Here is a 12,587-nt window from a genome sequence, read left to right on the forward strand (position 1 = left end):
TTCTTCCCAGTGTATCCTATCTTTATTTTCTCTTTCCCTGATTCTCTATTTCATGTCCTTGGGAACTAAAGGCTTGATACAGTGGGTGTGGAAAGGCAGTCCTCCTGTGACTTATTTGTCCCATCTGGAGGCTTTCTCTGCTTTGGGGGATGAGCAACTGTTCCAACTCTTTCTACTGCTGCCTCCACAAGAACATTAGACCATGTGAGTTCACTTATGCAGATGTCATTCTGAAAAAACTTGCATTTAAATAATGACATCCACCAAATTCTCTTAGTTGAACTAGAAGCACCAGAGTTAACGAGACTTAACAGCAGTGGTTTCAAAATTCTTGCAGTAAACCAGGTTCAGACTTCTCCATCATAAGGCTTGAGCAAAGAGGTGAACATATTCAAAATGAATTTCCTACTCCAAATTGAACATATTAATAACAAGTTAATTGAGTAACTTGTCCCACAGAGGTCAGTGGATTCAGGTTTGTTCTTTCAGCTGTGCCTGTACTTCCAAAACCAGGCCTAAAACTCTGTACTTTTATTCTAGGGCACCCTTCTGTCACTTTAAATATGTACAATTCAGTTGCTTCCTTCGGGGTACAGGAAGTTGCTCTGAATTTCAATATTCTCAGAAAGAATAAAATTTCAAATGTTTTTTTAACAAGTTCACCAACACCATGTAACATACCCACACCTGTACAGCTCTTAAGTTATAATGACTGTAAGCAAAAAAAAAAGCTCTATCTTACAACTTTTGTGCTAATCAAATACTCCCCAAAGAGACCCCATCTGCATATCCCATGCACTTAATCCAGCATTTAATCTTGCACTACAGCAGCTTGAGCTATAAGACACTTATTTAGCAGCAGGTAATAGTAGAGATATTATATTTGTGATCATGTACCTCATTGCTCTCAGAACTATGCAATTCAGGACAAACAACTGCAAAATAGAATTCCACAGGATTCACTGATGTGAGTTCCTGAAAAGCAGAATATTGGCCACTGGAATATAGCCATCACCATAAATTTGCTCTACACTTTCAAAAGAAAGAAAATATTCCTCTTTTCCATTATGAATGGAAGATTGTGTGTTTGGGTACTTATGAGCCATAAGGGTATATTGTGACCAATTCTAACATGTAACCTGTAATGTTTTCAGAACAAAAATGATTCAATTTTTGCAGTCCATGCAAGTGCTGAACCAAGTACCACGTGTTCTGGCTTCAGTATGTCAGCAATGCCACTAAAAATTGTTTTAGATCAATACTTACTATTCCTGGCAGACAGGCTATCTGTGCAGTCTTTATTTAGATCTGTTCTGAAACCAATGCCAGGCAGTTTGCAAGCATTGGTAGCAAACCTCTCAGAAGCAAAGCAAAGCAAATCCCAGCTTTTGGTGCAGGTCTTTAACCTTGCATGTGTCCCAACATGACCCTGCTGCTCCCCAGCAGTCCCACACCTGAACCCAGAGGGTTTTTCCTCCTCTCCTCTCTGTCGTGGGACCTCAGGGAAGGGAGAGCACTGCAATTGGCAAAACTTTGCAGTTGCTTTGACAGGACCTTTGGAGTCCTTTGAACAAAGCAGGCAGATGCTAACTGTGTAACAGTGTCTTTTGCTCATAAAGGCTGCACCTCTTTTAACCATGTCTGCCTGTCCTGCCAGTCACAAGGAATTGTCACTGCAATCCAGCATTTCCCAGGCTGAAGAGATTCCTTGTTTTCCATTCAAACAAACAACTCTTCCCTGAGCATTTGTTGTGGCACATGCTGCAGACCCAACTATTATTGACTTTTCTTCTGAATTCATAAACATTGATTTTCCAGATGATTTCTTTACACACTTCATTTCTTCCAGTTAATAAACTTCATCCCACCACTGCACTGGTCAGCAGTGGGAAAGAGCCTGGATACAGCATCCTTTTTGTCCAGACCAGTCCACAGTTGAGACAGAATTGAAATTGCAACACTCAGGAGCTTCAGACTATGGAGTCATATATAATCCAAGTGATTTGAATCCCCAAAAGTATGAATATATAATAAGCTAGCAAGTTGAAATACAATTTTAAACCATAAGTGATGCTTTTTTTACACATCAGTGTTACTATAAAAATGTTATAAAGCAAATCTCTTCTCTCACTGAGATTGTGTGTACCACAAAGCTAAAGTACTTTACTACACAGGGCTGCACTGTGTAAGAAACTTGGTTTAAAATGAGTTTCAGCTTGGGACAATGTGTTAGATCACCACCACAGAGCAAAACCTACACCCTGTGTGTTCCTTTCACTGCATTAGCAATGCAGACCACCTCACAGACAGAGACAGAAGTAGGTAACAAAATCCTGTATGAAGTGGAAGTGTTTTCCAAACTGTGCTGTTATACACCCATCATTCTCCAGGTTAAACACTCAGGATCATTCGTATTTCAAGTGCCAACAGTGTCCCCCTCATGATTCACATGAAGTCTGTCTTTCCTGCACACTCCCCTTTTATGTGAGGAGTGCCCATATTTTCTCATTAATGTGAATCCCTGCCCCTCACACCATGTTCATTTGTAGAGATTAAAATTATTCCTTTTTTGGCTCACCAGCAAAAGGAAACTGGATATTTTGAATGTGCTTTGCTAAAAGCTTGTATTTGGATGCCAGTACTTTCCTCTCCTGCTGTTTCTTGTGACTGTGGTGCTCTCATGACCATGACCATTGGTTCCTCCCCAGCTTTCTGGAACCTCATGAGATGCACAACCTTTGCCCATGGCAGGCCTGCTGTGCTCTAGGATATTAACCCATTCCTCCTGGAATCAGGAAAAAGACTTTCAGCAGTAAGAACGTGGAAAAAAAAGTTAGCACAGTTTGAAGAGAAGGTGGTAATGGGAGAGGAGATGCCACAGATCATGGAAAGCATTTGGAGATATATCTTGGGTAGAAATGACTTGTGTTGAAAGGTTGTGGTAAGAAGGAAAAGTGAAAGAAAGCTTAGCTGAACTAAAGGAAGCATTCCTGTGACCTCTAGGAACCTTCTGCTTCTTCAGACAGGTTCATGAAGGAGATGCCTCTCCACCTCTTCTGGTGGGGAGAAAATCCACACCTCTTATATGCATTTTGACTTCTTAACTTAAACAGCAGCATTTTGTGGAATCATTAATGACTGCATTATATTTTATGTCCACAGGGAGTCAGAAATGACTAGTGGAAGCTGGAGACAGAAAAGTAAGATGAGAAAACTCTCCTCCCTTTGTCTCTGAAACCAGAGAATTGACAAAATCAGTCTGGCACCACCCAAATATCTGCCAGCTCCTCAGAGAGAATCCCAAGTGCTCTAGGCCTTTGCATCACATTTAGGTAGCTGTCACAATCCTGCTGAAAAACAAACAGATCATGAGGGAAAAAAGAAAACCAGGTGTAATTTGGACTTCCATATATAACAAAAGCACAAACCAAAATGAAAACCCAGAAGCATGGTGATGGCTCACTCACAACTCATAGCAGAGATGGTTACGAGCAGCGGATGGGAAGCCAACGCATCAAACACAGCCTCAAAAGAAGAGCCCAAAAGAACTGTAAAACAGAGAGAAACCCAAAGAAAAACATGATAAAAAAAACCAACAAAATGAGAAAAAATTAAACAGAAATAAATTAAAAAACATTCAATATTGTATCCCAACAGAAACCTGTGTCTTGTTTAGCTGTTGCCATCTCCCATCACCCTTCCCAGGGCTGTTGGCCTATTCTGTGCTGAGTTTCATTTAGCCAGGAAACACACCAAGCCTTTGGTGAGCCTGTGTGATTTGTGAGTGCTCTGTAAGTGGTGAGAGGGGGCCCTCTAGGGAAAACCTTCCCCTGCCTGCACATCACACCTAATAACTGGAAAAACAAAGCTGCGAGCAGCCATGCAGACAGCCTTACCACAGAGGTCACTTGTACACTTCTACTGTGCTTTTCCTTCCTACAATTATCTGGTGTGTGCTCCTCCCTTCCTCCCCTAACCAAACTGATCTAATAGCCCTCAAGGGGATTTGCTCCCTCATCTCTTGCCCTTTTCATCCACAGCAAGTTCTAACATTAGCACACAAGTTTCTAAAAATCAACAGCAACGTCTCCTTTCCTATTTGAATTGTTACGGGTTCTCACCCAAGATATTTGGGTTTTTTCTGCAACCACTACCTTGCTGTGTCACAATCAATCTCCATACAAACAGTGGCTTGCCAACTTTACAGGTTTCTCAGCTGCCAACTTGAGGCATGTTCCCTTTCCCTGGTGACTGCTGCCGTGCTCCACTGTCCGTGGGGAGATGCAGAATGGTGGTTTGGGAGAGAGCAGGATGAAAAATCAGGAGGGCTGCTTTTAGGTCACATGAGCAGTCATTGCATCTGTGAATGGCACAGCAGAGAAATCTGAGGGACATCCTCATCAGAGGCAAAAATTAATATTATAATATATTATATAACCTTAAAACTCAATTCAGTGACCTGAGGAAAGACCTTGACTGACAGACACTTATTCCAATAGAAATCAAGGAATCAAAAGCAATCCACACTATGGACTTTCTTATTCAAGTCCTACTATTCCCTTTTCCTAAAAATGTGCAAATCCTAAGAATTCCATACATTTTGCATGAAATTTAGTTTTGAGAAAGCTATTTAAGTCTCCTGCTATTCTTTCCAAATCAAAAGACACAAAGCAGTTGAGTTAAAATGCCATCAATCCTACTTTACTTTAGGAGAGTTCAAAACTTCCAATGAATTCAACATCATTAAAGAACAAGGTATTTTGTCTTTTTAAATAGCATGCATCACATGATTACAGCACTTGAACTTGTGCTGAAGATGAGAATGCCTTTCTCACAGTAAAAACAAAAAACGAGTATTTTTTTTAGTCAAAAGCTTATTTCAGTTGTAATCCTATTATTCAGTTATCATGATTTTTAACAAGAGAGCTTTGGCCTCAGAGCTGCACTTGTTTCTTACATGCAAGGCCCCATAAGGCAAAAAGCAGCACAGAATATCCCCACAGAAAGAACAGAGTGCTAAGTAAGAAAGAGAAGATTTTCATCCACTGAAACAGACCAAGGGAGCTACTGAAATGGAAATGTTTTGGAGTCACATCTCCTTTGGGATTTAGAGCTCAAAACGCTTTCCTGGAACCAGATGGAGATGATGATTCCCTTCTATCAAAAGGAAGAAGACAAAAGGGAGCTGTGGCAACCACTGAGATGCAGCACACTGAAGTTCAAACCTGCCCACATGTAAACCCCATCTCCCTCCTTCCAGAGTACACTCTCATCCCTAAGGGTGCCTTGAGATGCAACTTAAAAACACACAGGTTGGAAATGATACCTTTGGCATGGAATACATGAATAATTATTACCAAGAGGGAGGAAGAGTATGACCTGGCAGCAAAAGCACTTACCTGACTGAGGGGAAATCTGACCTGCAACCCAACTCAAATCCAATATTCACTCGCCTAGGGAGCAAAGCTTCTGCTCCCTCATCACTGGCCACAGTAAGAGTTTTATATTCCTCCCTCCATTTTCCAGTGGGAAGAATAATCAGAGCTTCAAGTGGAATAGCATCAGCCAGAAGGAAATGACACATTCAGATGTAATGTATACCCCCCTGCAGCTTGGTAGTAAAAGCACTCAGAGATGGAAAATGGGATCTCAGTCCCCTGCAGGTACACATAAAATCTGAGCCTGAGTTGTCCTTCCTTTTCCCTCACCCCCTCAGCAGCTGCTGTGTAAAATAAAACCAACACCAACCTGATGTAGATGATCTGAGGTCACCCTGACTGACCCTGGGGTTTACAATGAGGAGAGCAGAGAAACAGCCACATGTAGCAAAATACCAGATTCCCTGCTTGCTAAGAGAGTTTCAAATCCATCACCTAGTCTGCTTTCCATACATGTAATTTCAACAGCATTGGATTTCTGTAACTGTGGCATTTTAAATCAGAACATAATCTCACTTCTCAAGTGCAAACTTGCTACCCCAGCAATTAAAGTAACAATGAGAACCATAATTTTTGTGATAATTTGTTTTATAACTAACCTGTTCCCATTGAAATTGCATTTCTACTATATATTAAATGTGCAGTGTTTTTAAGACTTAGGTCCATTCTTTCTCCTTTTCCTCATCTCTGAACAAATGTGACTGTGCTGTGTTTTCAGCCTCTTGTGTGATTACTTTTCTACAATACGAAATCTGAGACAAAAATTATGTTCCTACCCAAGTTAATATAGTAATACAGCTCCACAAATGTTATTCTACTCCAAAATGTTCATTTCTTATGTAATACTACAGATTTACATGTATTTCAAGTACAAAGCAGGTATAAAGCTACTGGGCTTCTCTGTCTGAGTATCTGGGGTATTGGGATGTAGAAGTTCCTGTCCTCTGTGTTACTTTATAGCTCATTTTCCAGCGGGGCGGGGGGGGGGGGGGGGGGGGGGAACTACTTAGTAGAAAAACATGCCATCATCTCCTCTTCTAATACCTTACTCACTGCAGCAAAGTTTATTTTTAACACCATGCCCAGACATTTGGAAAACAAATACCTTTTTCTCAATTAGCTGACACATTTCTTCAGCCTTGCTCAGGCTCTTCTGCACAGGCTGTGCGCTCTGTCCTGCCTACACCATCAGCCATCCCTGTGCCCACTGAGTGCCTCGTGCATGTGCAGCCTCCTCTCCAGCAAGGCACTGCAAACTGCTGCAGTGCAGTCTGAGCCACAAGGAGATGGGGATCTGATCAATGGGCTGCAGCTGACTAAGCTAAAATGAAATGCTGGCTGAGCACAACAGTCCCCTGTCATATCCCGCAACGGGAGAGAGGATTCAGGAAAAAAAAACATAGCCTTTATTTTCAAATAAATAATTAAGGGCAAGCTGCTAAAGCATTTAATGGTTGCAATTAATATTTGTGGAGGCACGGGGAATGTGTTTCTGAAGTCAGGGTATCACAGGCACAATGCCTTCTGTGCTGCACGTGACAAAACAGGCAGAGCCAAGCAAGGATCAAGGAGTTCTTGTCCAAAACCTGACCTACATTAGCACAGAAGACCTTCATGACTCAGAACACCTCCATTACATAAGCATATGTTGTTCATCATCTGCATAACAATGTTTGTGTTCATTTCCCCCTTCAAGTTCACATTTTCTTCTCTGCCTCAGCTCTCCGTATCAAACAGATTCTGCTAGTCCAGCTCTCTGCTATAAAAATTAATGTAAGATGAAAAATTTGACTTGTGCACATTCTTCATATTTAAAGAACACAAAATTTTCTCAGTTCATTCTCCAGCTGCTGACAGACAACAGTCAGTTCTGTTGTCTTAGCACTGACTACTGATACTGCCGCATGGCAAAGCTGAGTTGTACAACCATGGTGAATAAAACTGCTCCTGTCTGTATCTGAACCACAGCAGAAGGCTGCATCTAGGGGAAATAACAGTTAAATCCTTAAACTAGATCACTGCATCCTGCAATATCAAATTTGTTATGAAAGGTCTTGGGATTCACTACAAAATAGACTTTTTAGGTGGGAGGGGATAAAGAAAGGGGAGAAAATCAGGAAGAAAACCTGGACTTGTTTCTCAGAAGGGTATCCTCAGCAACTGCAAGCACTTACTAACTAGTATTTTACAGACTTTAATAAAATTCCTTTCATTTATTTTCTTGTGCATGTTATAATCACAATCTTTTCAATCTCACTTCATGCAAGTTTGTCATTGCTGTCTTCTGAACACTGCTTAGATCTGCAACACCTTCTTTGAAACGGGACAGGTGGTATCCCATGCATCAGCAGCTGTTACCTCACCCAGATTTGTACAAAGGCACTAAAAAGGTGCTGTAGTTTTCATCAGCCCATTCCATATGGACCACAACAATTGCAGCACTCAGGTAACCTGTCTCCAGCCCTAAGGGAGATGTTTCTGGATATCCTACAGGTAAGGTCACAGGGAGCTGGGTAGATGTATTCTGTTTCATCTGACATGTAAAATACTAATTTTTAAAAAGCATAATGATGGTTCAGAATGAAAATCTGACACTCTCCTAAAGAACAGAAACAGCAGAAATGTAACTAGCTGGGATAGCTACCTTTCTAATTAGGAAAAGTCTACACAGCTTTTCTTAGAGAAATCAGCATATCACCAACAGTTTTCTCTGCAGCATTTGTGCATGTAGGCAAGGGCAAGCTCGTCCATACAGTACAGCTGACTTTTCAAAAACATCAGCCTCTCAAAAGGTCCACACTACAAGAAGTTGCACTGCAAAACACGTTTCTCTCTCATTTGATGGTGTCAACTATAGCTGTCCTCTAAAGAGGCAATAAACAAGGAGTTTTGAAATCAGCCAAATTCAGAACATGATTTCCTTTATATCAAAGTTTAACTGTGAGGCTGGTTCTTAATGTTTAACAAAAACTTTGGCATGAAAATTTTGATTTAATTTTCCCTCTATGGCATTTATAAGCAGCACAGTAAACTGATAACTAACAGAGCTGCAGCAGCTGTGGCAACACTTAAAGCAAGGGTGTGAGAGAGCCCAGGATGCTTCCTTACACACCTTCTGGTCTCGACCATCTTCTGCTTCGTGGAGCAATGCAAGTTCCTGCAGACTGTTGCCCAGCAGACTTTGTAACATGTGGCAATGGGCAAGCAGCAGAGGGGTGAGACCATTCCTATGAAAGCAAATCTGTGCCACAACAGCTCCTCTCCAAGGACTGGCATTTGTGCTATTATATTATATTAGCATGCCACACAAGGGAGATCAGTTTTGTTTTCCTAGAAGCACAGGACAAATTCAGATTCAGAATAAATCTGGATTTAGTTACGTCAAGTGGGCCATAACTTCACAAATGCTGATCTATCAAGCTCAAGTGTCAAGTATCCATCCTCTGTAGAGATAAAGAGATCAAATCCATAACACTCATCAAAGGCTCAGCAGAGTAACAGCTCCCTTTATAAAAACTGCTGGGACAGCCCTTGAAATGATCCCACTTCAAAGCTTTAATCAGTCTCTAGAAAGTAAGAGGCAAGAGGTAAGTTAAAAAAAACCCCAAAACCTAACAAACCCACAGCATCCTAAAGACCTGGCTCATTATCTGTATTACTAGAAAGTCATTCAGGGTTTTTTTGAAAAGGTGATAATAAGATTGTGGCTCTGAATTTCAGAGGATATGAAAACAGGTGATACTTTTATGGTATTATTCATAAAGTATGACAATGCTTCTGAAACTGTAGGAAACTGCAGAGAACCTATGTGAGCAGAAAAATTCTGTTAAAAAATTGAATATGACTGAAAACAAAATCCAGACATGCTTCCAAAAAAAGGGAGTGAGCCCCTTCCCTCACCTATCTTGTGTATTGTACCTCAGAACCAAACCAAAGAAATACTAGGCTCAGGATTTTTCAGAAAATGTCTTCTCCATGGATAAATGAACGGAAAGAGAATGGAGAAAAAATAATTACCTTACTGGGTTGAAATAATATCTCTTCAGTGAAACGACTGATAAAGTTCTTATTAAAAAAACCCCAATGCAAAAACACCACAAAATGTTTCATCTCTCTTGCCTTCATACCATCCATCTCCTTCCTAATCCTCAGTGCATTACTTGGGCAGCAATCACTCCGTGCTTCTCCAGACAAATGCCTTGCTCTGGTAAGTGGGACTCAAAGTGGTATCAGGCAGCAAAAGGACCAAAGAGCCCAGTGACTATTGCATAATGTTAAAAGGCACTGAAGTGAATATTTATGTGGTTTTTTGCTGTATCATTTCTGTCAAAAAGCCTGACTCCCTGAAGTGTGGTGTGGGAGAACAGGTACATCAGGTATATGAGACTACAACCTGTGTGATCCTCCTACATCCCAAATGAATGGAGACTTTTCACAGGGCCTAGGAGCAAACTAAAAGTGAAATAATTTTAAATTACAGTGAGAAAGGAACAAAATAGAGGATTCAAAAGAAGAGACATGTGGAAAAATTAATTTCTTTAATTGTAAAGAAAGAACAGTGTTTAAATAATGGGACTTGAAATACAGATGTAAAGAATTATTTCATTAAGAAATGAAGGAATTTTGCAGAAAATCAAATACCAGTTTCAAGCTGTAATGGACTTCAATTCTGACTGCAGAAAGAGGAAAGGAATGGGACTATATTTTTTGAAGGGCAATATGGAGAAGGGTTATCCTCAAACTAAAAAGCACTGACAAAGAAGCCCAGTAGTACATAACATGTGTCTTTCTAAGAATAAGAGGCAGGCACAACCTTTGGAGCTGCTCCCAACTACAGAGAAAAAGAAAACTGAAAAGACTTATGAAAGAAGGAAAAAAAAAAAAAAAAGAAAAAAACCTCCCCAGCTACATTCATCTGCTAAAGACACAAAATTTGCTCACTGGCCTTTGCTTTCTTCCCACTCCCCAAACATACCCTGCACTACAGAGTCTCTGTGTTTAGCTAGCACATTATCAACACTTTCCAGAACAACAATTATTTTGCACGTGGAAAAAGTGTGCAGATCCAAAGCTGCAAGCTTAGGATGATAAACAGAGATATTGTATCAGCACTCTCTGCTTGCACTGTGTTCTGAAATAAATATAGGAATTCTCTCACAGATCCTAGAATATCTGAAGCTTTACACATCCTTATGAGTGACCCCAGATAACACCATGCTGGTAAAAGAACTGAAGATAAAACCCATATTACACATCACAAGCCCCCTGCCCTTACCTCCCCTCCAGGCAGGCACACTGAAATATCCCTGCTAGGAAATCTGGATAGGGGCAGTAGACATAAAACCAAAGCCAGGAAGGGTGAGAACAGCATCACAGTAAGCTCAGCCCCAGAGATCAGGTCAGCTTTTAACTTCTAGCACACTTTTTCATCAAAAGCTTTAAGAACACACCAACCTGTTTCACCAGACCACAGAGAACTGAACCAGACCAGTCCCCTGGGGCTACAAAAGTTACATGGCCAGCACTGGGCTCACCCTCTTTGTTAGTCCATATTGTACTCAGCAAGTATTGCAAGCCTGTGGAAAACAGGATTATCCTAAAGGAAATAAAACAAAACAGAAAAAAAAAAAAAGAAAAAGCCACACAACCTTTAAGACAAGATCTATCACCCTTCTCAGATCCCCAACTCAACTGAAGTCAATTGCTGCTTCTCACCTTGCAGAAAATGCAGCGCAACACAACGACCACACACAACAGCAACAAAACAAACAGAACCACAAAACCTTTCCATTCCTAATCAGTGGCAGAAATGGAAAAACACTGCCTGAAATGTACTTACTGGTCGAACTTCCCCAGTAGTGTTGGTGTACTGGCGGGCCAGCCCAAAGTCTAACATGTAGCACTTCCTGTATGTCGAAGGTAACCGGCCCATGGCAAAGTTGGACTGGACAAAGAAGGAAAGAAAAGTCAAACTGAAGCCAGCTGCTTGGGTAGGAGTGGCCATTTGTTAGCAAAATTCCATCATGCAGCTCCACATGCCTATGGTGGAAACGAGTCATAGAGATTCATTTTAAGATGCACCTTAAACATCATGATTGGAGAATCACTGCCTTGATAAGAAGTTCGCTTTGCAGATGAGGAGTCTCAAAATTGCTAAAATTCACACTAGGTTAGCTAAATTTCTGCTGCTCTGACAAAGAGCTACATTTAACACCACTAGTTCTGCAGTGAGAACTCCATGATTTGCATAACAGGCTGGAGTTCTTGTAGGCAAATGCTTCTGTTCATAGTTCAGCTGCTAGCATGAATTATTCTGCCCTAACTCCCAGGATCTCCATTTACTGCACTGCCAAGATCTATCTGAACATTGAGGCATATAGAAAACACCAGGCTTGGTTCTTAGTAAATAAACCAATAACAAGCAAACAGAGCTTTTCCTTTTTTTAACCTCAATCCTAAAGTTCTATCCTTTACCATAATGGGTGGCTGCTAAAGGATTTGTAGCTAACATCAGTGACTGGTTTTCAGCTGAATCCAGTCAGCCAAAAGCAGCTGATTTTAAAAGGAGCAAATGACTTTGCTAGAAAGAAGTTGGTCACAGGTATGGCACAGCAACAAGCGTTCAGGTCAAGTAGTGAAGAGCTGTAGGAAGAAGACTGGCTTCTACAATGAGACCTGGAATTACTGTGCTTTGCCTAGGCAGATGACCAACAATGTGACTGTGTTTCTGACACTGGAAACTGTGCTCCAATTCTTCTGGCAATCACTCATGTAGGATTAAGAGCATGGTTTAGCTAAGTCAAATACATGAATTAACATTTATTCGAGTGATGTGTCACAGAACAAGACTTCCTTTCTGAACAACTTTTACAGAGATAATTGGCTGGGCTCCAAAGGGCCATTCAGAACTAGACTGCTTCATCATGGGATCCTGACTGGTGCAAGTAGGACTGACAGCTACCAACCCACCATGGAGCAGCCTCTGCCAATAAAAGCTGGTTTTCTATGCACCTAAAAGAAGGACAATACAATATTACTATTCTGTACCTATAGAAAATATCAAACATGTCAGACAGTGGAAGTGTGCAAGGAAGCCTAAATGTATCTGTTGAGACCTGCCCGTACTCACACTGTCTTTATTGACTCAAG

General features: G+C 40.9%; 1 protein-coding gene across 4 annotated transcripts in view; it reads right to left on the bottom strand.

The window, feature by feature from the left end:
- Positions 1-12,587, bottom strand: part of TTBK1 (tau tubulin kinase 1) — a 100,613-nt gene that overhangs the window by 50,003 nt on the left and 38,023 nt on the right. For 3 of the 4 annotated variants that reach the window (XM_063152660.1, XM_063152659.1, XM_063152661.1), the window contains one exon: positions 11,278-11,382. In XM_063152660.1, the coding sequence (XP_063008730.1) occupies positions 11,278-11,382 (105 nt within the window). Of the gene's footprint in view, positions 1-3,467; positions 3,549-4,154; positions 4,361-10,892; positions 10,979-11,277; positions 11,383-12,587 lie in introns of those variants that run through there. The other variant, XM_063152663.1, reaches the window with a different exon arrangement.

This window comes from Melospiza melodia, chromosome 3, assembly GCF_035770615.1.
Source record: "Melospiza melodia melodia isolate bMelMel2 chromosome 3, bMelMel2.pri, whole genome shotgun sequence".
Lineage (NCBI taxonomy): Eukaryota > Metazoa > Chordata > Aves > Passeriformes > Passerellidae > Melospiza > Melospiza melodia.